This window comes from Diorhabda carinulata, chromosome 2 (assembly GCF_026250575.1).
Source record: "Diorhabda carinulata isolate Delta chromosome 2, icDioCari1.1, whole genome shotgun sequence".
Classification (NCBI taxonomy): Eukaryota; Metazoa; Arthropoda; class Insecta; order Coleoptera; family Chrysomelidae; genus Diorhabda; species Diorhabda carinulata.
The window spans coordinates 7,354,054-7,378,851 of NC_079461.1; the positions used below are offsets into that span (position 1 = coordinate 7,354,054).

At 31.8% G+C, this 24,798-nt stretch overlaps 2 protein-coding genes across 10 annotated transcripts in view; one reads left to right on the plus strand and one right to left on the minus strand.

Moving 5' to 3' along the window:
- The window catches only part of LOC130890759 (60S ribosomal protein L44), a 315,570-nt gene that overhangs the window by 170,556 nt on the left and 120,216 nt on the right, over window positions 1-24,798 (plus strand). The window contains exon 1 of one of the 2 annotated variants that reach the window (XM_057795059.1): window positions 11,720-11,725. The exons of the other annotated variant lie outside the window; for it this stretch is intronic. Coding sequence (XP_057651042.1) covers window positions 11,724-11,725 — 2 coding nt within the window. The 5' untranslated portion in view covers window positions 11,720-11,723. Of the gene's footprint in view, window positions 1-11,719; window positions 11,726-24,798 lie in introns of those variants that run through there. 2 annotated transcript variants of the gene reach the window in all.
- LOC130890740 (spectrin beta chain) overlaps window positions 1-24,798 on the minus strand; it is a 77,994-nt gene that overhangs the window by 9,463 nt on the left and 43,733 nt on the right. For 3 of the 8 annotated variants that reach the window (XM_057795002.1, XM_057794998.1, XM_057795000.1), the window contains exons 5-9: window positions 23,964-24,772; window positions 23,344-23,894; window positions 21,972-22,188; window positions 15,636-15,813; window positions 4,581-4,673 (exon numbers count right to left, since the gene is read on the minus strand). In XM_057795002.1, the coding sequence (XP_057650985.1) occupies window positions 4,581-4,673; window positions 15,636-15,813; window positions 21,972-22,188; window positions 23,344-23,894; window positions 23,964-24,772 (1,848 nt within the window). Of the gene's footprint in view, window positions 1-4,580; window positions 4,674-13,725; window positions 13,774-15,635; window positions 15,814-21,971; window positions 22,189-23,343; window positions 23,895-23,963; window positions 24,773-24,798 lie in introns of all 8 variants that reach the window. The other 5 variants (XM_057795005.1, XM_057795001.1, XM_057795006.1 and 2 more) reach the window with 2 other exon arrangements.

A 24,798-nucleotide genomic window follows, 5' to 3' on the forward strand; every position in this document is an offset into this window, starting at 1 on the left:
TCTCGCTCGGTCTAGGAAATCGTGAGCATATGTGACACCAACGAGTAATAATTTTTTCACATGAGGATAATCATGTAAAATTAAATTTACTGATGTGGATCCTACACCAAGAGTTGCCTCAATCGCTTGATAGGTGTATCTCGGATCTTCTTCTATCATATGTTTCATTCTAACAACGATTTCCGTGTGCGTTGCAACGTTTAATACTTTATTGTTTACTTGAACCTATCTGGGATCATAGATCATATGTTCTCAAAATATGAAAAGTGGCCCTAGTGTATCCTGGGGCTATATCTGCTAGTTGCACTTCCATACTTCGAAACAATATCAATTCCTTTCAATGTAGCCCGGTTAGTACAGAATTAATTCCACTTGAAAAGGAGATAATTTTATTTTTTGTGAAAAACAATAATGAAATTAGAAAAGAATAAATAATTTTTCAATTACAATGTAGACACTCAGTTTTTGTTAAGAAATATTATGTAAAAAAAATAACTAAATTGGAAGTATGACTCAATTTTATCAATAAAAATTATACTCAATTATTGACCATGAAATTTTTTAGTATTAGATTATTTATCTATGAAGAAATCATATTACTCATTTCCCGTTGGGTTTAAACAAAAATAAATGAGCGTTGTTTTTAAATTTTAGTAAAACTAGTTTAAATAATAATTGTCATTGACATAACAGGTATTATTTTGAAGAAAAGGAGATCTAAGGGGCAATAAATTTATGGTGATTTCGGAAAGAACACTGCATATTTAACGAGACTAGAAACACTATTATTTTCCTTTTAACTTGGCCTTTATCTATAAAGATACGCGGCTATCGAATATTCTACAGTGTTCTAGATTGTTCTGACTATGTTAATAAGTCCTTCGATAATATTGGATTAGCTTGACAGATGGAAAGATAGAAAAACTTAAAAAAAATTAGATAGAAAGTTATAAAGAATATTTATGCTCGGATAATTTTTGACTTCAGTTAGGTTCTGTTGAATTGAAAGAATTTTAATTGTTATTTTCTCGAAACAATTATTTTTGAGATGTCTCCTTCTGCACGCTCATAAACGAATTGTCCTATAGGAATATTTAGATAGAAACACATCTCCCAGGATAATTTGAAAATAATTATTTGAACTGTTTGCGGAATATTATCTATCTTCTTTAAACCAAGCAATTGGAGAATAAATAATTATTACAGGTTCAAGAAAAGTAAGACGCATCAAGCAATAGTAGAAAAACCTCCCGTTCCAGTAAATACCCAAGACGTAAAAAAGTAATATCCCAAACATTTTGATTCTAGAGTAAACAATTCTACTGGCACATTACACGACTCTACAAAAAAATTTTCGTTCTTTGTCCTAAAGTTTATACTATTATTTTCCAGTTAGTTATGCACAAAAACGAAAAGAAAATACCTTTTTTCGGTATAAAGTTTGCTTTTGTGATAGTTATAATAATAATACTCATTTTTCAATTTTTTCATAAATTTTAATTGATTTTAATATTTTTAAAAAGACCGCGCGGTGAGAGTGGGGTATTAACGTTTACACTGTGCCGCTAGATGGCACCCGAGTGATAAACAACCATCGGGTGTTATTTACAAGCCCAGAATAACTTAAAATGTCGTCACGAAAGTGCAAATACGATACTGATGCATTTTGTTTTATATGTGGTCAATTTATTAAAGTTCGAGACGTGAAATATGAACTAAAGACATCTCACGTTCTCTGTGAAGCCTATGAAGCATATTTTGACTGTCCTGTACGGAATCAAGATAAGCGATGGGCTCCACATGTTGCTTGTAGTTATTGTAAAAGGTGTTTGGAAGGTAAGCAATTTTTATTTAATTAAGCGATGAATCCAAAATAATAGACATATTAATTTTTATTTTTATATTTTTAGGTTGGTATCGAGGTGAGAAAAGGTCTATGAAATTTGCAATACCAAGGATTTGGCGAGAACCAAAAGACCATATTACTGACTGCTACTTTTGTATGGTGAATCCGAGTAAAAGACGTAGAGGTAAAAATGCAAAACCTATTGAATATCCTGACCTCGAATCTTCTTCTGCTCCAATTGTTCACGACCTGACACGACCAGTACCTGAGCCACCAAAAAAATTATCGCAGAAAAGTAGCTCATCTTTTATTTCTTATAAAAGTAATTCCGATAAGGAGTTTTTGCCTACACCTGAACAACCAAAACACTATCTCATTACTTCAGAAGATTTTAACGATCTAATTAGAGATTTAAATTTGCCAAAAAATAAAGCAGAGCTTCTAGGCTCTCGGTTAAAACAGTGGAATTTGCTTGATCATGTTAAGATCACGGATCAGCGGACTAGGCATGAAATGTTTGCAACGTTTTTCACGAAGGAAGATGGACTTTGTTTTTGTAATGACATTAAAGGTATGTTTGAAGCAATTGGCATACCCTGTGTCCCTAGCGAATGGCGTTTATTCATTGACAGCTCTACAAAAAGTTTAAAAGCAGTTCTATTGCACAACGGAAATAAATTTCCGTCTCTTCCAATTGCTCACTCAGTACATCTTAAAGAAAATTATGAAAGTGTCAAAATTTTGCTTGAATCTGTAAAGTATCGTGAGTATAACTGGGAGCTGGAGATTTTAACATGGTGGGATTTTTAATGGGGCTACAGGGTGGATATACAAAGTATCCGTGTTATTTGTGCTTGTGGGATAGCAGAGCGGATTCTAAACACTATATTCAACGGTCATGGCCTGTAAGAACAGAATTGTGTGTCGGAAAACAGAACGTCAAATTTGAGCCGATTGTTGAAGCGGAAAAGGTGTTAATGCCGCCTTTGCACATTAAGTTAGGGTTGATGAAACAATTTGTTAAAAAACTGGATGAAACTTCAGAAGCTTTTGGATACTTAAAAAAATTTTTTCCGAAGTTATCGGAAGCAAAGGTTAAAGCTGGGGTTTTTGTTGGTCCGCAAATAAGACAGATTTTCGCCGATGAAAAATTTCCAACGTTGCTGAATCGTACTCAAAAAGCAAGTTGGAACAGTTTTAAAGCAGTAGTTTCTGGATTTTTAGGAAATAATAAAGCTGAAAACTACGAAAAATTGGTTGAGGATATGCTTACAAATTTTAAGGCCATGGGCTGCAGGATGTCATTAAAAGTACATATGCTGCATGCTCATTTGGATAAATTTAAAAACAATATGGGAGCCTATTCCGAAGAGCAAGGAGAACGTTTCCATCAGGAAATCATGAATTTTGAACAACGCTATCAAGGCCAATACAATGAAAACATGATGGGCGACTATATTTGAGGTTTATTGAGAGAAAGTAGCTATGAACATAAAAGAAAAAGTAAAAGTGTGCACTTTTAAGTCATTTTCCACTTTTCTGTAATCTAATTTGATAGTAAAACTTAATAAAAATAATAAAAATTTTTATTTCAATAGTTTTATTTTCAATCAAAAATTAAAATCCGAGATTTTTAAAAATTTCGTTCAATCAGTCTTCTAAGCACAAAAGCAAAGTTTTTCATGCCATATATTTTTTTTCCGTCTTATTACGACCTAAACTACCGAAATTTAATGCTTTGCAATCAAAGTCAAATTTCATGTTGACCCGTGTTATTATCCAAATACTTAAAAAGTTATCTCGTATCTCTTTCTTGATGTGATTCGAGCGATCAAATTTTTAGTGATACAAAAAAAAGTCGTTTTATTTGACAAGAATCAAGAGCAGGTGATGAAATTACTGGCGTTGATTTCACCAAGAAGCATTTTCTAATGTTGAAAGACGGGTTCAAGAAGCAGGAAAGTTATATTGTAAATCGAGAACGTCCTGTTCAAATGAATCCGCTAGACGAAGAACTTATTTTGGATACCATTGACGATCCATCAATATCATACCCAAGAAGTGGAAGAGTTGTTTCTCGTCGGTTCTTATACAAGAAACCCTATATTTTGCAGAATTTTAGTTAGTTTCGACTTAAACTCGTAGATTTAGAATAGATAACATTTTCAAAATAATAAGTACTCCAAATTAATTGCGAATGTAATAAACCGAATCATCATTCTTAAAAGGTTGGTTGCAGAAGTACCTGGCCTGACTTAAAGATGGCGGTAGTTGCTTAGAAAATACACAATAAAAGCAATTCTTCATCGGAATCTCTAAGAAGTTTAAACGTAGTTCATGGTATGGATAGGATCAGAGATTCTACCTTGGATATGGATATAACAAAATACAGATTACGATATATCATTGAACGCATAATTGATATAATTCGGTAAACCCTAAAAGTTTAACTAATGGTAATACTCATTACATGATATCTTCAATGCAAATATTCCTTGTGTATTATCAATGGTAATATAAGAAGGGAGTTAGCCAATGTAAAGTACTTGGTAATCAATAATATTCAATCAATTTCATCTTCGATTAATTCATAGTTCGAATAATATAGAAATAAATTTCTACTACACAAATATTTTTTATTTTTAAAACATTTAACAAAAGCTAGGATGTGTAAACGATAATATAAAAAGGAAGAATCGTTTTTTTCTTCTTCTAATTTTGTAAAAATACTTACGGGTCTGTGCGCGAGGAGGAGTACTTGATGTTGGTGTTGATTGTGCACTCGTGGAAGGTAAAGTCTGAGGTCTGGTTTGCCGTTCTTCATGCACTACAGAACATGCTCATGCATTAAAAAAAACATGCACAAAATATGTATTTACAAAAAGTAAAATTAGGACAAAAATTATTATAAATAATAAATTACTAAAGGAAATATTCTTATGGCTTTTCGTTTGGCGTTTTTAAAATGATTAATCGAATTTTAATATTTATATTAGAGAAAAAATAAACAGCAATTATACAAGTTAATAACTGTAAAATATATGTTATAACTTAAAAACGAATATCGGGAGTTCCCAAAATATTTTAAACCCATAAATGCACAATAATGGTAGAAACAAGATAATTTCCGTATTACATTAAAACACCATAGGCATTATCATCAAAAACATCTTATGATCAATAAAAGATGCAGATGAAAGCTTTACAAATAAGCAGGGTAAATAATAATGCCGCGTTATGAGTATCCCTTGTATAAACTATTGGACAAAATTAACGCACCGCTTTAATTAATCTAAATATTTACAATATAAACACAAAACTTCAACTAAGTTATATTAAAATAATAATGAAAGCCTACAAATTAGTCGAATATGATTTTAACATAACCTCAATATCCCATTTTTCCACAAAAGTTTGTTTTTGCTAAAAATTCATAAATTAGCTATCATACTTCCAAATTGAAAAAAAAAATCAGTAAAACAGAATAAATGCATATGGGTCATCCCTAATACCACTTGACCATCATCTTCTAATCATTCATCGGCATGATTGATATCAAATGTTTAACAAAAGATTGCGGTATATTCCCCAATTTTCAATAACGACCTCTATAAGTTGGTAGTGATTAGAAACTAAGACTTTGAATCCTATTTTTTAGATAGTCCCATAGATGTGCTATAGGATTCATTTCCAATGGCCACTATAATAAAGGTATATTGACATCATGTCAATATCCACGTGTGCACGAGCGTTGTCCTTGCATAATTAAAAAATTAGGCCCAACGAACGGAGCATGTTCAACAACAACGTTGTCTAAGTCATATTGGGAAGTCGTATAGGGACCAAGACATTTTAGAGCTACCACCAAAAGGCACTTTAGGAGAAATATTACAGCAAACATTTTGCCTTGTCTACGCCAGACACGCTCACGCCCATCTGGAGCGCCAACTCTAGTTTCATCGGAAAACAGAACACGTTTCCAATCTGATGTAGTCTTGCAAAATTTAATCTCTAAAATTTGTGTTCTCTGGTAAGCAGGGGTTTTTGGCTGGTCTTCTGTTGCTTAACCCAGCTTCGTGTAAACGTCTTCGATATTTCGAACATCTGTTTAATTTCTGGTGACTCTCCTGTTTCTGAGAGTTAAAAAAAAAACGATCATCAATGATGTTATGTCGGCTCACTATGCGACTGATGCTGGAATGATGACTTCGTAACAAACTAGCAACATATCGCTTTGAATATCCTTCATTCAGGAGAGTCGATGCTCGCACTGCCTACTCCATCGACAAAATTATTTAGCGGTTTATTTTTTTACTTGATATACTCCCAAATGAACTTTCAAACATGTATATAATAAAAACAATTACAATCAACAGCTTATTTTACTCTAATCAGCATTTTTAAGAAAATGCTAACACAGTTTTAGTCTAAAATGGGGTTTAATACGAATTACTGTCAAAACAAGATTATATGACACTATAATTAATTTAAATAACAACTGTAACTGTCAGACAAGGTCTGTGGCCTACCTGTTGTACAGTAAGTTATCAATAATTGAGGAATATCAAGAAAAATATGAGTGGTTAGGTTTTATTTTGTCCAGGAGTTTAGATAGACTTTGATTCATAATATGTAGTGATAATTAAACTTGAAAACCCTATTAAAATATGTAATGATGGATCATTGTATGATTAATGAGGACCAAATCGAACCAAATAGTATAAGCAATGTGCATGCATTTGCAAATCAAATATTTACTTACCGCATCAAACAAACATCAGAAAGTATAACTCAAGCAATTAAAAAATTACAGGAATTTTTATAATTGTTCAAATTCACCTTATGTATTTTTATAACTTATTACACAATTATTTTTTAATATACAGTTTATCACTCTCTTTAAAAGTCGAAGAAAGATAAACTGAAAAATTTAACGATTTTTGAAATTCTATTTTGATATGTCAATTAACTTCATTAGAAGTTAGTTTGTTTTCCAAGTATTGGTAATAGTTAAGAAATCATATAAAACACAATATTTGGTGTCTTCGTGAATAATTTGATGAGGTTGAGAGTTGGAGTCACCAGAGATAAACCGAAACCTCCCTCGAAAATTGATTACATTAGGATCACGACTCAGTAAGAAATACCGAAAAATTTTAGCTTTGAAAATAAATTTACCTCAAAACTGAGCTGTAACAGTAAATAGGATAAGAACAATAAATTGAAAATTCTAACAAATGATTCTCGGATAGCTCCAAAACAGCAGACAGAACTGACCCAGAACAAAACAACAAAAAAATCAGAAATATATGCAATTGAAACATGTACCCAGTTCAACTTAGAAAGAAAATATTATCTTATCCGTTAGAGTACTAAGCTCCAATGTGATAAAAAAAGTTAAATGAGCTTGACAAAAAGATTAAAGTTCCTTCATTGAGTTGCAGAGCCCACTGGAGTAGAGGGAAATGAAACGCAGATATATTTACTGAAGTAATAACAAATGAACTCTTTGTAGAACCTAAACCTTTCTTTGGAATCGGCTATAGGACAATAGAGACATGGAGAAAAATAGAAAAGCAAGTGAATTAGTTACTTGAATAATCCACAGAGGATGAAACAGGCAAAGATACTTCTGGTAACTTATAACCAAAGCAGATCTATTACGTGTAAGTAAAAACAATTTACGAATACCAATAGACTTTTTGAAGCATGACACTAGGTTTGGTAGGGAATGCAACGTGGAGATTCTGTTACATAGAAGACAAAACCTCTATCCAAATTCTATCGAAATACTAGGGAGCTCCTGAGTATTTCAGTAGTATAGGAAATAGGAGATGAAGATTTAGGCAGCCGAGGACATTTGACAAACTAAATTTTCTGAAAGGAGTAGCTGTAAACAATGGATTTCCCCAGAACAAGGAAAGTGTTGCATATGACGCCTTATATTACACACATTCATCTTTTGATGAAACAACTTTTCTTGAAGTTAATCCTGATTTATCAAATAATTGATATCTAGTTAGACCAGGATCGATATTTTTTTAAACTAAAAAAATAATAGCGAGATGAAACCCATTGTTAAAAGAGTAGAATAGGATAGAAAAGGAAAAATAATTTAGGGGGATCTGTGGTCAGGAAGGGGAAGGGGGGTGAATTTTTAAGGGTAAAAAACGGTTTATCTCGATTTCTGACAAAACTACAAGTCCTATGGAAAAAAACAAATAGCAAAGTTATAAGTAATAAGAAGATCTACAACTTTTGTATTCACACTTTTTTCATATAACATCGAAATTTATGTGAAAATTGAAAAAAATCTAGTTTTTCGTTTTTAATTTTGATCTTTTACAAAAAACATTTTTTTTTTCACATTTTATGGAAACTTACCTTCCTATGTTCCAAACACACCGTAATTTATTTGTTTTTTCTTTACCTTATTTTGAATAAATACCGAAAACACACTCTAATTTTCGAACGAAAATTGTTCCGTCAAAATATTAGCTTTTTTTAAAAAATCGGTGATGTTTTTGTTCGTTGAAATCTCTACTCCCTGATGGTGTGAAAAAATATTACCATCACCATGGTAAATTTTCTCAAAAAACGCAAAAAACTCGCATTCGCAATTTTTATCTTAATCATTACGTACATTTTTTAGTTATTTATTAAATTATTCAACTCTAATTACAAATAAAATGTGAGATTCCATGTTACATTGATGAACATAAGTAATTAGAGTCTAAAATTTTAATACATACAAAAGATTGTACATGATAAAAAAATTTGGGATGCGAATTTTTTCGTCTTATTTTCTGTCTTTTCTGAAAAAGTTTACCATGGCCATAATATAATAATATTTTTTCACATCATCAGGAAATAAGAGATTTAAACTAACCGAATCTCAACGACTTTAAAAAAAAAAATTCATATTTTGACGAAATAATTTTCGTTCGAAAATTGGGGTGCTTTTTCTATATTATGTTAAAATAAAATGAATTTTTCAAATAAAATAAATTATAGTGTATATGGGACATAAAAAGGTAACTTTTCACAAAATTTCGTGAAAAAAAAAAATTGTTTTTTTGTAAAAGATCAAAATTAAAAACGAAAAACTTGATTTTTTTAATTTTTCACATAAATTTTGAGGTTATGTGAAAAAATTGTGAATACAAAAGTTGTAGATCTTCTTATTACCCATAACTTTGCTATTTGACTTTTTTCCATAGAACTTGTAGTTTTGCCAGAAATCGGGATAAAGCGTTTTCTACTCACCCCCTTCCACTTCCCGAACTCAAATCACCCGTGAATTATTTTTCCTTTCATTTTTATTATATTCTCCTTCTTTTCCAGTAGGCTTCTTCCTACTATTATTTCTTTACACTTTTTATTATTTTTAGGCTTCTACCCTGATCAAAGTAGATTTTTTATTAATAAAATATAGAAGAATTTCTTTCAGGCTTGCCATAATTGGTACAAAACAAACAATTAAAGCTTACCAAACTTTCAGCAATGATTACTTGCTTCCAAGGTTAAATAATAAAAATGTTGATTTAAAAAACCTAATGTTTACACGATACGAAATTTTTTCTGGAAAAATATGAAAAATAACTAATTTGACATAAAATATTAATATTAAAAATATATTTGGGCTACTAAAACAGTCTTTAAGAAGCTAAATATAGCAAATACTACTATAAACTAAGAATTTTTTTATTAAAACTTTGTGTAAAATTATTATAATTAAAAATATTATTTTTGCTTTGAGATGTACCCAATATCATATCTAAAAAATAATTTAATAAGCCTGTGCTCAAATTTTTGTTAAATGTAGAGAAAAAAACTATTACATAATCTGCATCAGAGATGGGATACAAGGATGTAAAAGCAAAGTAAAAATAGAAAAAAGTACCACAAGTATCCAGTCTGTTTGAAAAGCACGATTAATAAGAGTTTTTGGACACAAGTCTATATTAAATATTTTTGTAAATATGATATGACCCCTTCTCAAAAATCGAAGGTTTTGTTATATCGATATCCATATGCAGTAAATATTAATGAAACAATCATTATTTTACTCAATTTAGTAGCCCAAATATTAATTTTATCAAGTTAATAATTAATAATTTGTATATAACAATCACCATTAGTTTGTGTATTTATTATACAATTTCTTAGTGATATATTAAAAAGCAATAGAAACCGTCACCATTAAAGGGAAGTAGAGTATTAGGGGGTGCATTTATTTTTAAAATAACGAATATAAATCACTAGAGAAAAATATAGAATATTATTAAAATGTGTCACTATGTTTGTAAATTTTTTCTCACAGTAATATTACTATAATATTCGGCACAATTTCAAGCTAAATAAGTGACTAATGAACACACTACAACAATACTCACAATTACACTGTTTGACACGTGTTTCGATAACCAAGTTTACTTTCGGTCTCTGAAGACGATAACTTGGTTATCGAAACGCGCGTCAGATAGTGTAATTGTGAGCGTTGGTGTAGTGGTAGTGTAGTGTTCAGTATGAATATCACTAACAGTTAGAGAAATTTCAACTGAAATAAGTGACTAACAAAATAAAAAATATCAAAAGTAAAAGACAGATTAATTAAATTTGGGAAACTTATTTACAAATTTGTTTTATACTGTATAAATTTATAATATTTATATAGTAAAAATGTTAGTATGAATTGTTTTAATAGATGTACAGGTATGGAGTCTTGAGATGACATACCGAATGTTACCCAACATAAATAAAATACCAAATTATGAAAGAAATATGCTTATTAGGTATATGTATTTGTGATTTTCCAAATCAAACTATAAATTTAAGTCACCTTACCGGTTAATTTTCTCATTTTGTATTTTCTAATTCGTATTATAAGATTTTTCTAATATTGTTCGCATATTTCCTCTAGTGACTCATATAGATTTTCGTTTCAGTGTGCCCTACTATCAATCAAAAATTAATGAAACTGTAATCACATATAATTACTGATCTATAGGCCTTTTCGATAACTTCTACAGTGACAACAGTCCACCATAAACTAGAGTTTGCATTGTTTCATATTTTTATGTGTATATAATAAATCATTTCACTCTAGATCTGTGCCAGGTGTCAATATAAATCATTTTTTGTTTCATAAACCATTTTCAAAATTTTGCTGGATCCGGTGGACTCCCAGCTACATTACTACCAATTTCCAAATCTCGATAAAAGTGATGATTAGATCTATCTATGGAAACTTGCGTTCTGGCTGAGTTTCTTAAAATACCATCTACTTAGGTTGATAGGAAAAGTCAAACTAACATTTTAGTTCTTCACTATCGAAACCCTTCTATAACATTGAGAAATCAATATTTAAATCATAAAAATTAGATGGAGAACAACTTTATGTTCTGGAGGAGGATTTCAAGAAGTAAGTAGAACACATTCTATGTCATTGCAATAATTAAAAAAACGAACTGGAGATTACAACCCAGATATAGAGGATCACAATCGTGGAATTAGGCACAAACTACCCCCGTTAAATATATATATTATTAATTAATAGATAATGGGAGGACGATAAGAAAAACTGGAATAAGAGAAAAACCCATTAAGCAAATTCCTGATGAATAATGGTCTAATTTTAATGCACACACATACAAAAGCATAAAATATATAAAGTGCGTTGACTTATATTTACTATTAACACAAGGAAAAATAATAAAGTAAAAACAAAACTTGGTGTCAAAATGATTATGGATCTTAATAAAATAATATACATATACAATAATATGTATAACTAACTAAACCCGAAGAGTATGGTGAACTACAATAGACACTGTTACTGTCATCCAATAGTCAATGAAAAGATTTATATCTAAAAATTCTATAAGAAAAGAATCATATCAAGTCTGTTGAATACTTTTTTCTAAATTAGAATCTGGTTTCTCATAAAAATATAATTTATATGTAATAAATTAGATCTGCAATATTAAATTGAATCAAATAACATCAGTTTATGTTTAGCAAACAAGATGATGTCTAGTTTCAAATTAAATACAGAGATTCAAAAGTTTTGTACCACCTTGTTTTGAATCGAAAGAGTTTTCCTGCAATAACAATTTTATGCTTGCTTATTTATAAATGTTTATCATTTTAAGTATCATATTTGTAACAAAAAGAGGTACATACCTCTGAGAAATGTTTTGTGTGTATTCATTTTAGATATCAAATCAGTTGGATTTTACCATTTACAGAACAATGGAATCTTTTTCTGGAGATCAATTCTATATGGGATAAACTAAGCAAAAGTAAAGTCGTGTTACACCTACGACCTAAAATGGATTCCGGGTCACACCTGAGTGAAGGGAAATGAAGCTAGCTTAAGGGGATATAGTCAAGCCCTTTATGGGACCCGAACCCTTCTGTGGTATCAGCTACAGAACAATGGAAAAAGCACTTGAAAATAAGGTAGATAGGAACAAAACCAATTATTGAGACAACCTGCAGGGGCTGAGACAAAAAGGCAAAAACTCTTTTGGGAAACTATAACGAAAGAAGAACTGCTGAAATATCAATGTGAGTAAGAGCAACCTACGAATATTAATATACATACATACATACCAACCTACAGCAATATATTTCCATATGAATATGAGGAATATCTCTTGATACATTATGAAGACAGATATTTGACACTGGTTTGAGATAATGGAATGTATAATTCTGGAATGTATTTGATCAGTATCATACCTAATTGATAAAGAGAATTAAAGGCATAATGCCTGATGAGATAATATACCCACACGTGATGCTATGGCGTGAAACTGTTGAGGATGCATTCATTTTTTAGGCAGATAATTCCTGACCTCATTTTACCAAAACTGAAAGGATCAATATTTGGGGCTCGTTCTGATATAAACATGTTTGGGATATACCGGATAATCTAGAGCAACTAGGGATCCATCTGAAGTTTTAAATAGCTTATCCATGCTGCAGAAGAAGAATGACAGATATTTCTCAACAGTATTTCTAACCTAACCTGCTTTATCAATAATTTCTGAATTCCATTATAATACGTTTATGGGACTATTTTTGTCAGTTGCCAATGTCAAACGTTGGAAATCTTGCACACGACTTTAGGGATGGTCTGCAAGCACTGAACATTCGTTTAGACCTACTAAAATGGGGCAAAGCCGGGAAAGCTTCACTGACCCGACTATAGAAGGCGACGCAGTGAAAAGGTTAATTACTAGTCAGCATAAGCAGGTGTTTTAATTATTTTTCTTTTGGTATTGGATAATTTTTTCCAAGTTTAAAATTGTTCACTTTGGTTTATTAGAAAAAATGTGAACAAATGTTTTGTGACTGAAATTAAATAATTACAAACAATCTAAAATTTATTACTAAAAATATTAGAATTATTTGAGGATTCAAGGTGATGTAAAATTTTATATGTGAACAAGATTTTGGTGGAACATATTTATTTTGTAACATTTAAATTTCCATAATTTATCCAATCTTAATAAATTTGTGAATGGGAAATGCTAGTATCAAATAAAAAGATAGTGAAACTATATTCAAGAAATAAATTATTTTTTTACATTTAGACCAATCATAATGTGCATGTATTTCCGGTATAAACATTAGTGACTAATTCTTGATAATATAACTTGGAACAATTAGAAAATTTGATATTACACTTGCACAGCGTTTTAATTCGCATCATAATAGTACGGTAAAAAATATTTTACCCTTGAAAAAACGTTTTAATAGTAGGACACACTTTTGGGAAGATTTATGTTACAGTTTTCCACTTTTTCAGTGAAAACTATCTCATATTTAACAAGGTATATTATATTGTATGTACAACACTGTGGGTTTACCTTCACCAGGCGAGCTAGCTTTAACGGAAGATCTTTTTCTTTCTCCAGCTGCATTAATGTGTTTAAAAAAAGTTCTTTATTCTTTATCGTTTACAGTAATAAATAATTTTCCTTTGCTAGTTGAATAATACAGTTTAACATGTAAGACTATTCAATTAGCCACCGGAAAATGTTTTTTTTGTTGGATGTAAATAAAATCATATTAAAACTCAATTTTATGTTTATAACAAAAATACAAAATTATCAACTATTTATAATATATACTCTTAATTTTGAATCTATACGATTAATCCTATATTTAGTTAACACTACACAATATAATCGTTCGTATTTTTTCAAAATTTGAAATACATTTAGGATATCGGATGAAGGATTCTAGTTAAAAGGATATATAGATCACAACCATTGTGGTATGTGTCTGTCAACGTCCTTGATATAGGGATTATAGAGGATTAGGTTCAGTTAAGGCTCTCCATCTAAAATAAGAGAAATAATTTTGAGGATAAGGATATGTGTTAAGAAATTTCCGAAATATCTGCAACAACATATTATAAAAAAATATGTGTTGTAATAATTTGAAATAAACTCAACAGCAAAAAAAAAACAGGACACTTAATATTTTTCTTATTCAGAATTAGTAAACAATTAGATAAAACTCAGATTTGATTTATTGGTCTTGAAGTTGATTCACCTGTCGGAACTATTTCAAACTGTGGGTAGTTTTTCGCACTTTTAAACATCTTTAATTTACTAACCAAGCCTTTTCTTTAATACACATGTTGTAGCTTGAGGTAGCGAAGTTTACCATTCACGATGCAGTCCGACGTTTCCGGGAGACTGGTAGCTGAAATAGGAGGGAGGGCAGTGGGCGACCAAAAGTAACAACGGAAATAGACGATCGATATATAATCTGTTGGTATTGAAAAACCGACTTTTAACGGCTCCTGAGGTTCGGGAAAGACTTAAAAGTGATTCGTATCAAGGCGACACGCGACAGGGCCCCAACTCCTGGAAAGGGATCGAAGAAAAAGTCGATCAATATTCTCATTGTACTCTGGAGCAACTTGGAACTGTTTTATTCACGGATGAGTCTATACTACTCAGAAGAGTAGTATAGTTATGGTTTGGGGTGGAATTAATTTTCAAGCCCGGACTGAGCTGATTTTCATAAATAATGGGGCTCTGAATACTCAGAGGTACATCGAGGAAGTCCTCCTAGAGGCTGTGATCCCATTTGCTCCAATTATTGATGAGCAATTCATTTCAAGGCAGAATAATGCTCGTTCACATACTGCCAGAATTGTTACCGAATACCTGGAGCAAGAGGGAATCACAGTACTGGTCTGGCCTACACGATCTCCCAATATGAATTCCATATAGCATTTGTGGGATAATTTAAGGAGGCGTGTTAGACGTTGTCATCTTCCACCTAGTGACTTAAATCAGCTCCAAATTGCTCTTCGAGAAGAATGGGATGCTATACCGGAGGAGTACGGGTTAGAGCCCTTCGTCGTAGCAGAGGGAGTAATACCCGCTATAAGAATTACGTAAATTGTTAGAAAACCTAATAAAAATGAAGAGAAACGTTTTTTAAAAATGTGTAAATTTATCATTTTTTTTTATTTTCTATTTTTTTGTAAATAATCAATAAAAATTATTCACTTTTGGCAGATATTGTTCAAATAACCTATAATTCAACCAATTCTTACCAAAAATAAAAAATATTCATATATTCAAGAAAATTATACGACCAAATCTAAGTGTCCGATTTTTTTGCTGTTGAGTGTATATGTCACCTCTCTATTAACAAATTGAATTTTTTTATTTAGATATAATTTTTATGAGTTTTCAAATAAATATCCATCCAACAATATTTAATAATTTTATCAAGAAATATATTTACAACTTACCTGGTCGTTCCTCCACAGCTGGCGATGCGGTATCGGGTCTATCAGCTGCAACTGTTTCGATTTCTTTGGGTTGTGCAGCAGCAATAGCCGCAAGTCTCTCTGCTTCTTCCTTCTCTCGCCTAGCTCGCTCTTCTGCTTGGGCTGCTTCTTGTCGCCTCTTAATTTCTCTTAATTCAAACTAAAACGAAACCATATTAAATGAATATAATTGTTCTAAAATTAGTTGAATAGCAACAATTTCATGGTAAAATATTTTTGGTATCTAAATTAGATAAAATAATAATCATCTCATAGGTCTTATGCTGAACACACTGTTTCCAATACCAGTTTACCTTCAGTCTATGAAGATGATAACTTGGTTATCGAAACGCGCGTCAGACAGTGTAATTGTGAGTGTTGGTGTAGTGGCAGTGTAAACAGTGTGTTCAATATGAATATCACCAACGGTTCCAGGAATTTCAACTCAATCTTACAGGTCTGTTACATTTAATAAAGGAGAAATGCAGTAAGCCAAATATTTATCAGCCTATCTGTCCTCACTATGTAGAATTTAATAAAACTTTTTCGCTTTTTACGTAATTTGTTTTGTAGAGGCACAAAAATTGTAAACAAGTTTTATTTGAACAACATAAAAATATTAATGTATAACTTAATCCTCAATATTTTCACTTTCAAGGTTGTTTATGTAGTAGTACAAGGGCGCGCCCGCCGGAAGGTTAAAAGGTACCAATCCTCATTTGAAGACAATAATAATTAAATACACCTGTGTATATTAGCTTCGCATTATAAACAAAGTAAAACATGGAATGTATTAAATAAACAAAACTGATTCATAGTATTATCAATATTATTTATATTTTTGATACTGATTGACTGAGACCGTTAAATGTTTGACCTTACAATTTGAATAACTATTAAGATGAAATAAACTTATTGAAGTATTTGTTTGCACAATTATTTAACTTGACAAAAGTAGGACATTCTGAATGTGAAATAAAGAACTCACGTTTTTTGTAGGTACTGCTGGGGCACTAAATTTGTTTTTAGTGGCCAATTTTAATGTAGCCGTACGTAAATTGTGAAATGAAGGTAAACCCAAACACCCTTGATAACACATTTCATAAATGAGTGGTGTATCTGATACACCTAACTCAAGTAAACTGATCGATTGTATTATAACCCCTTTTTCTTTATCTACATGTTTTGGTCTTAATCAATGTGATTTTTAATTTCCTTCTTATGATAAGGAATCCAGTTTCCTTATTTGATAACTAATTTGAATCGGACATTAAACTAGTTTATATGCCACCTTAAACCCATCAAAAAATTGGTTTTTGTCTTCTAAAAAAGGGGGTGCAAACTGATCTAATAAGATATGGGAATAAATCATTTTGGTAGCAGTACAAAAGGTATCTATCAACAAGTGACCTTCAAAAAATTTCCACTGTAATTTAATTTTTATATAAAACATCGTTACAGATAAAATATATAATATACGAGGGCCTGTTTTTTTTTTCAACATACGATCGCTCCGTGCCGATGCTACTCGGGCTAGCACTGTAGGTTCACACACTACAAACTCTACTATTGTTGACAATCAGGCGTCAGTCGGCGTAGTGCTACAGCCACGTAAACATGTCCGTCATTATTGATGCTCCCTTCCAGTGTGAATTGCGAAGTGTGATTCGTTTTCTACAGGCTGAAGGCAATAATGCTGCAGAAATCCATCGGAGAATGAGTCGTGTGTATGGGGAGAACTTCATGAGTGATTGTGTTGTGGTTGAATGGTGTCGAAAGTTTACAGATGGCCGTAATGATGTTCATGATGAAGGAGACCAAGGATGCAAATCTGTCGTTTCAGATGACCTGGTTCAACGAGTTGACAGAATGGTTAAAGAAAACCGCAGATTCGCCATTACTGCTTTGTCTACGGAATTTCCAAAAGTTTCAAGGTCTGTTTTGTACTCTACTTGAATTCATTGGCGGCAACTTTCTTGACTTGGTGTTGAAAAGTAACCGTAAGTGTACCAATCTTTTGATAATAAAATTATTGTTTTATATGAACTTGTCTATTATTTACAGCCTATCGGAGGTTGAAAAAAAAACGGCGCTTGTATAAACATATGAGTCCAAAAGAAATTGAAATTGGGTTATATTATTTGTGCTAAGGATCACTATTGAACTACAACTACATTATACAATGTGTTCAAAAAGTACCACTCAATAATCTAGTATCATTATTCCGTACTAAAGTTAACAACACAGGGTGATTCATTTTTTAAAACAATTACCACTAGAAGTAGAGATTTCAATTTCAACGTTTTTGTAAACATTTTTTTTTGTAAACATATCAAATTCTTTGCTGATGGTTACTTTTTGAACACATTGTATAGCTAAGATCAATAAAGCCAGTAATTATTAAAAGACCAGTTCATGCAATGTACAGCGTGTTTATATGAAGATATCATTTGACGGTATACACAAAAACATTTTTTTTGCTTATAATTTAACAAAAAAATTGAAATAAAACTTGAAGATATAAAAATAATATTTCTTATTTGGAAATTATTCTGAAATCAATTAATATAAAGAGAAAAACCAAATTTGCAGACAATCTATCACTGCCTTGTGTTAAGAATAATTTTATCAAATTTCCAGTAGAGCTATTGCTTTTGAAAGGTGAATAAGAGCAGGGAAAAAAACAGTAACATCATTTGATATGTACATACATATTTAAAAGTATAAGAAAAATTAAATACAATAACAACATAAAATATTATAAGGGTTGGAAATGTCCAATCCCGCAAAATATTGATAATAGCATTATATGGAGAACAGATGTATAGGAGTGAAAATACAAGGATAATGAAATATGTTGAAACTGGTCTACCACATTACAAGTTTTATTTTGAAGATTATTAATCGATGAGTAAGAAAAACATGCAAAACACAGAGTATGCCACTTTTGTTGCTAGATAGTGTACTGGAAATTATTGAAATATGTATCAATAATAAATAAGTTAGAGCTGATAATAGTCCAGTAAAATAAAGCTAAAAAATAAGAGTGTAGCTACATGAACTCTCCCTAAGCTGAAAATCAGTAATATTGTTTAAAATATAATTCAAAAGTATCCCCTCATTCCCGTGTATTTTATTCAAAGTCATAGAAATGAGTTTCATCATAAAAATACCGCAGACAAAAATTGTAAATCATAAAATTATCCACAAAAAACGTATTAATACTTTTTTTCCTACGAGCCACCGTTTCTAAGATATAAGGATTAAAAAAGTTGTAATCGCTATAATATGCATGAGTACGCCACGTATATACTTCTCTAGAATTGTAATATACGTTAAAATATTTTTCTATCGGTCATTGTAACTTACACTTAAAATATAAAAAAGTTATAACAGTCCCTTAGTTTATAAGCTATTCTAAATTGGAGACGTCTGCCTCCTGTTCACTTGTGTGCGTGGGTAGGGTCTTATACCTGCTGTAATAAATGAAATACTGATTACACGAGAAATACCAAAGCTGCGGGACAACGTCGTAGAACTTTAGCAACATCTTCGTCAATTGATATTTTATTAGATGAACTTATGACAGTTCCAACTAGTCGACAGAAATGTCTTACAAAATATTTACAACGGTTCATTTCAATGTTGAAAGAGAAGTTTACTGCTAAAAATATATTGGTAGAAAAAGGTAATAATGATGCTGACGTATTGATTATTGAAACAGCAATAGAGCAATTCATTTTGACAAATACATCTATAGTTATTGGTGAAGATGTAGACTTACTCAATACTCGAACTGAAACTAAAAAAATTATTTTCTTGTTAAAACCAAGAAAAGCTCAACATTAATTGGAAATCTACTCATCACAATCTTTATCTACTTTTGCAAATTGTCAAAATCATGTACTATTTTAACACCAATAACAGGCTGTGAAATCAGTATTTCATTTATTACAGCAGGTATAAAGCCCTAGGCACGCACACAATTGAATAAAAGATAGGTTATAATGGCGAATACATTAAGGGAGGGGGTTTCGTTTTACCTGATATTCTGATATAACTTATGTATATTTTATATTTTAAGTGTAAGTTGCAATGATCCAAATATTTTAATGTATATTACGTATATGTATATAAGTGGCGTACTCATGCATAATTTGATGATTAAAACTTTTTTAATCGTTATATCTCAGAAATGATGATTCGTAGGAAAAAAATTTTCATACGTTTTATGTAGATAATTTCATTATCTACAATTTTTGTTTGAGGTATTTTTAAGATAAAACTTACTATATTGCTGAAAATCACGAAAAATTCTTTTTTGACCTTTGACCTTGAATAAAAGTTTTTCCATACACGGGAATGATGAGAAACTTTCAAATTTCATTTTTATTTATATTTTAAACAATTTTACTGATTTTTTACTTGGTGGGAATGTATGTAACTTCGAATGTTCAAATTGACCGGACTATAAGAGATACTATCTTCAACGTTAGATGGGAAACTTAAATACAGAATATTGTGAAAAAATAAATAAATTTGTTTATTGCATACAAATTTAAACACCTGTCAAAAAAGTATTTATTTTTAATACATATATGCTCAATATACTTAATTATGCTCTATTAAGTTGGGTCGGTGTTTTTTATACTGCTTGAGGCAAATATCAAAAATATAAAATAAATGTTTAAAAATTATTAGTAATGGAAAGAGATTTTATGTTAAGGTTGCAATTTTGACATTTTCATCTTCCGAAATGCATTGCAATGCCTAATCCTAATCTAGTGGTTAGGATGATAACATTCCTAATAACATATTACGAGAGAGAATTAGATCACTGTGGATCTGTAATCATTACTTCCATGAAAAATATTATCTACTAAATATTAGAACTTATACTTTTTTTTAAACAACAAGGAAAGAAACGGAAAGTGCTACAGCAAAAACAACTGGGTGCAAGAATCAAAGTGGATCCATCATTACAGATGAAAGGAAGACATTGGAAATATAAGCACAATATTTCAACAGTCTATTAAACAAACATCATACAGATGAAGTAACAAATACTGGAGAAGAACATGTAGATGATATACAGCAATGAAAAAGAGGCAGACCTTTTATCAGATGAACTTATCAAATTCTTGAAGACTTACAAACAGTGATTGTGAGAGGTTGGGGAATGGTGAAGAGCAGACCAGTTTGGAGGGAAATTGTCGAGGAGACTAAAACTCACATTGAGCTGTAGAGCAAATTGGTAAGGTAAGAATTTTTTTTATTCACTTTATGCTACCAACTATATTACTGTTTAATGAAGCTTGTAATAAATTTGAAAGTTTTGTATCTTCAAATAAACATGACTGTAACGACTACTGTTAGTACCATCACATGCAAGATTTTAAAGTTAGTTTTTTTGTTTCTAAGCACGTGCCAACTTACTGTATCACGTTTAGGTGCCATCAAAGGAAAAGACTTCCTATAAGACTTATTATTCCCCGCTCCTTTAACTCCTGACCGTTTTTTAATTTTATCATTCGTTATATTTACTACGTTCATTTCTGTACTACCACTATCCCTATTTTTCCTAGGTAAAGAAGCGTTATTTTCCAGATAATTCGAATACCTTTCGGCCATAATAAAATCATGGCAGATATATTTGATGCTTTTGAAATCTTTGATATTATAAGGAGTATAGTTATAGGCAATGTAATCAGATTCGAACATTGATATGCTTTTTATGTAAGTCGGTCGATTTACAGGGTGAACTACAACTCCGGATTGTAACTTATTTTTCATAACTTTAGGCAAAACTATTTCTTTTAACGATTTATTTTTATGCAAGAAACTTTTCTGCTTCGTTTTTTTCTGACAATCTGGATAATATTTTTCTACTCCATTTAAAGTGAAATTTCTTCTACATGACACATGAGGTTTATAAAATCTATCTACGCTTCGGACAATACTGTTGACAGTTTCGCGAGTGTACGATTGGTTAAAATGGCGAATAGGAGTCGGAGGCGGTTTTTCGTATGCAGGAGGCACATATGAAAAATTACTAATAGAATCCGCATGCAATGGAGCGGTACTAATTTTTAAACTAACACCATCAGTTTCTAACTACAAAAGAAAGCAAAACGATTTAAGTGCTAAAGTAGACGTTAAAACATATAAGAGAAATAAATTAGTTAGAAAAAATATGGATTATTGTTTAAATGCAAATATATTTTTCTACACACTATTGAATTTGAACAGTAATCCATAATCAGTTACATTCCACAACACAAAATAAACGAAAATTTTATCAAAACTAAGAATTCTTACCGTTGTTAACCTCTCTAAAGCGCTAAATCTTTCTTCTTGCGCTGCTGCTGATTTTTCAAATGCTTCATGTTTCTTAATAAGATTTTCTACATCATCTATTGTCTGTCCTAATTCGTGACTCATTAGATACGGTTCTTGGGCTATTAGCCATGCTTCAGCTACTGCAGCATCTCTGGCGAATTGATATACTTCAAGAATGAGCTGCAGATTCTCCCATCTAGAAATGTCAATACATCGGTATATAAAAAGAGTACGGAATTGGTTTTTGACTAGTTTAATTTCACGACACAAGAAAACCTTTCTTGTGTCCCCTGCAGGGGCCCCACAGCAAACGCAAAAAATTATTAAAATAAAGTTTATTTATGTCTAATTAATTTGTTGCTTCTTCTTTTCAAACTGTTATAGGTCCTACCTAATACTTAATATTATTTAGTTATCAAGTAACAACTCAATAAGAAAAAACAGCGGCAACAGAACACTGGCCTTTTTTTGTTTAATGTATCATTTTCGTTAGTCTATGATAAAGAGTCGGCAAGAGACGAAAAAATTTCTCTGATACAGTCACGGTATTCTCGAGCCAAAAGCACAGAGTGACGTATCGTTCGTCGTGAGGCTTCGTGCTTTTCAGACGATCGTTGTTCGTGTCCGGCGTTTCGGGTGCGTCAACTTACTTCCAGCGTTTGGCTAGGGCGGTATATCTGTCAAAGAATAACACAGATGCCTTAATGTCAGGTCAGCGAGAACAGATACCTCGCGTAGAGCAAAAGGGTAAAAGCTGGTTTGATCCTGACATTCAGTGCGCATAGGGACTGCGAAGCAGGGCGTATAAATCCTTTTGGCTTGAAGAGTTTCAGCAAGAGGTGCCAGAAAAATATATGTAATAAAAGAGCTACTAGAAAATGTTAATACAAGTTACACTTTCTCAGCAGTCATCTGGATAGATTTCTGGAAGGCCATACTGAGGAAAAGAGAGATCACTACCACCAGGATCTAGAAGTTATTGAAGGAAGAGATTATAATATCGTCACATAATGGCATATTACTGATGGATTTCAAGAAGAGATTGTCTCAAAAAAAAAATATATCTAACAAAAAGAGCTACTATGTTTTTTCGGAAGATTGACATGAATTTTAAACCACTATGTATATGGATTGAAATACAAAACAACTAGGAATAATTTTCAATGAAGAGTTGATATTTAAGAATATACTCGGTATATCTTAAACTCTTAAATAGAACCAATATTCCGAAACCACCATAGTTTTGTGAATTATTGACATACAGGTATTCGAAACCAATATAAAATCAAGGTCATCAAAAGTTGATAAGTATAGATGAACAAAAGATGAACGGAAAAATATAAATTGTTACCTTTCTTCCCACCTCTGCAATACAGCATTTCTGTGATTGGTGAGAGTTACCAATTTATCTTTAATCTCAGCACTGGCATAGTGATTTCTGCTCAACAATTCTTTTCCCAATGAAATGCAAGCCGTGAAATTATCCTCTCTAGCTTCTATTTCAGCTTTCAAGGTTTGATGATTGTTCATTAACAATTCGACACCGCTAACATCTCTAGGTTTCTCGCTAGTATTCATCTGTCTCGTCCATTCGTCCATCCATTGCATTAATGTCCTTACTAGATTGAAGAATTTAAATAGATCACCAGTATCGCTCAATTTGCAATGCCTTTGTTCGCAGGCTATTTGTAATGCTGCCCAAGCTGACACAACTTCTTGTTCTCTGTTTGTAATTTCCTTTGCTCTGTCGCCGGCATAACTTGCTTGAAGCTTGGCTGATTCTTCTTGAATTTGTTGAACTTGGGATTGCAGTGTTTGCAAATCTTGGAGGAAGTTCTGGTGTTTGCGTTGGAGAGCGTTTACGGCGCCCGCATCTCTTCCTAATTCATCTGACATGGATACCTAAAATGTGATTATTATATTAGTATATTATTTTGAATTCTAATAAAACTAATGACAAAGTAAACTTACCTGTTTTTCCACTATTCTACTCAGTACATCCTTACAATCGTGGAAGAACTTGTGCAACTCTCTGGAAGCAGCCAACATTTGTGTTCTAGTTTCAATCAACTCGAGTAAATCTTGCCAAGCTTCGTTCAAACCATCTTTCCATTCAGCTATTAAGGCTGAATCAGAATGTCCTGCAGCAATTAATTGATCGGCTACATCATTAACAGCTTGAACTCTTTCACTTCCTATAGCTTCAGTGTCGTGTGCGAATTCTTTGAAACGTTCCCATAGTAAGGTCACGTGGTCGTAATCTTGACCTAATTCATGGGAAGACGCTACTACTTCTCTATCGGCTATCCATTGTTCCAAATCTCCGACATCCCTATTGAGTAAGAATAGTTGTAGTGCTTCGTCTAGTTTAGCACGTCTTTCTCCTGCCAAGTCTTTGAGACCGGCGTACAATTTGTCGAGTTGTGATTGTTTGATTGCTACTTGTTCGGCAAGTGGATGACCTTCAGCTGCTAATGCTCTAACTGTTTCGCCAAGTGATCTAATTGTATCCGCATAATCTTCCACGGCAGCTTCGAGACTTTCGTGTTTCTTCATGCAATTGCGCGCAGACGTTTCGTCTTTACCACGATCCTCTACCATCATGTACAATTCTTGCTCGCTCATCCAGCTTTCGGCCTCGTTGGCATCGAACAGATATTGTTGAGCCCTTTCGTTTCTAAGGAGATTTTCGCGACGCTTTTCGATAGCGTCCTTTAGTTCTTGCCAAGCTTTATGGAGTTCGTTGATTAATCGGCTAAATTCTGCGGCATCTTCATGACCTAGAGCAAAAATGTTAATAAACAAA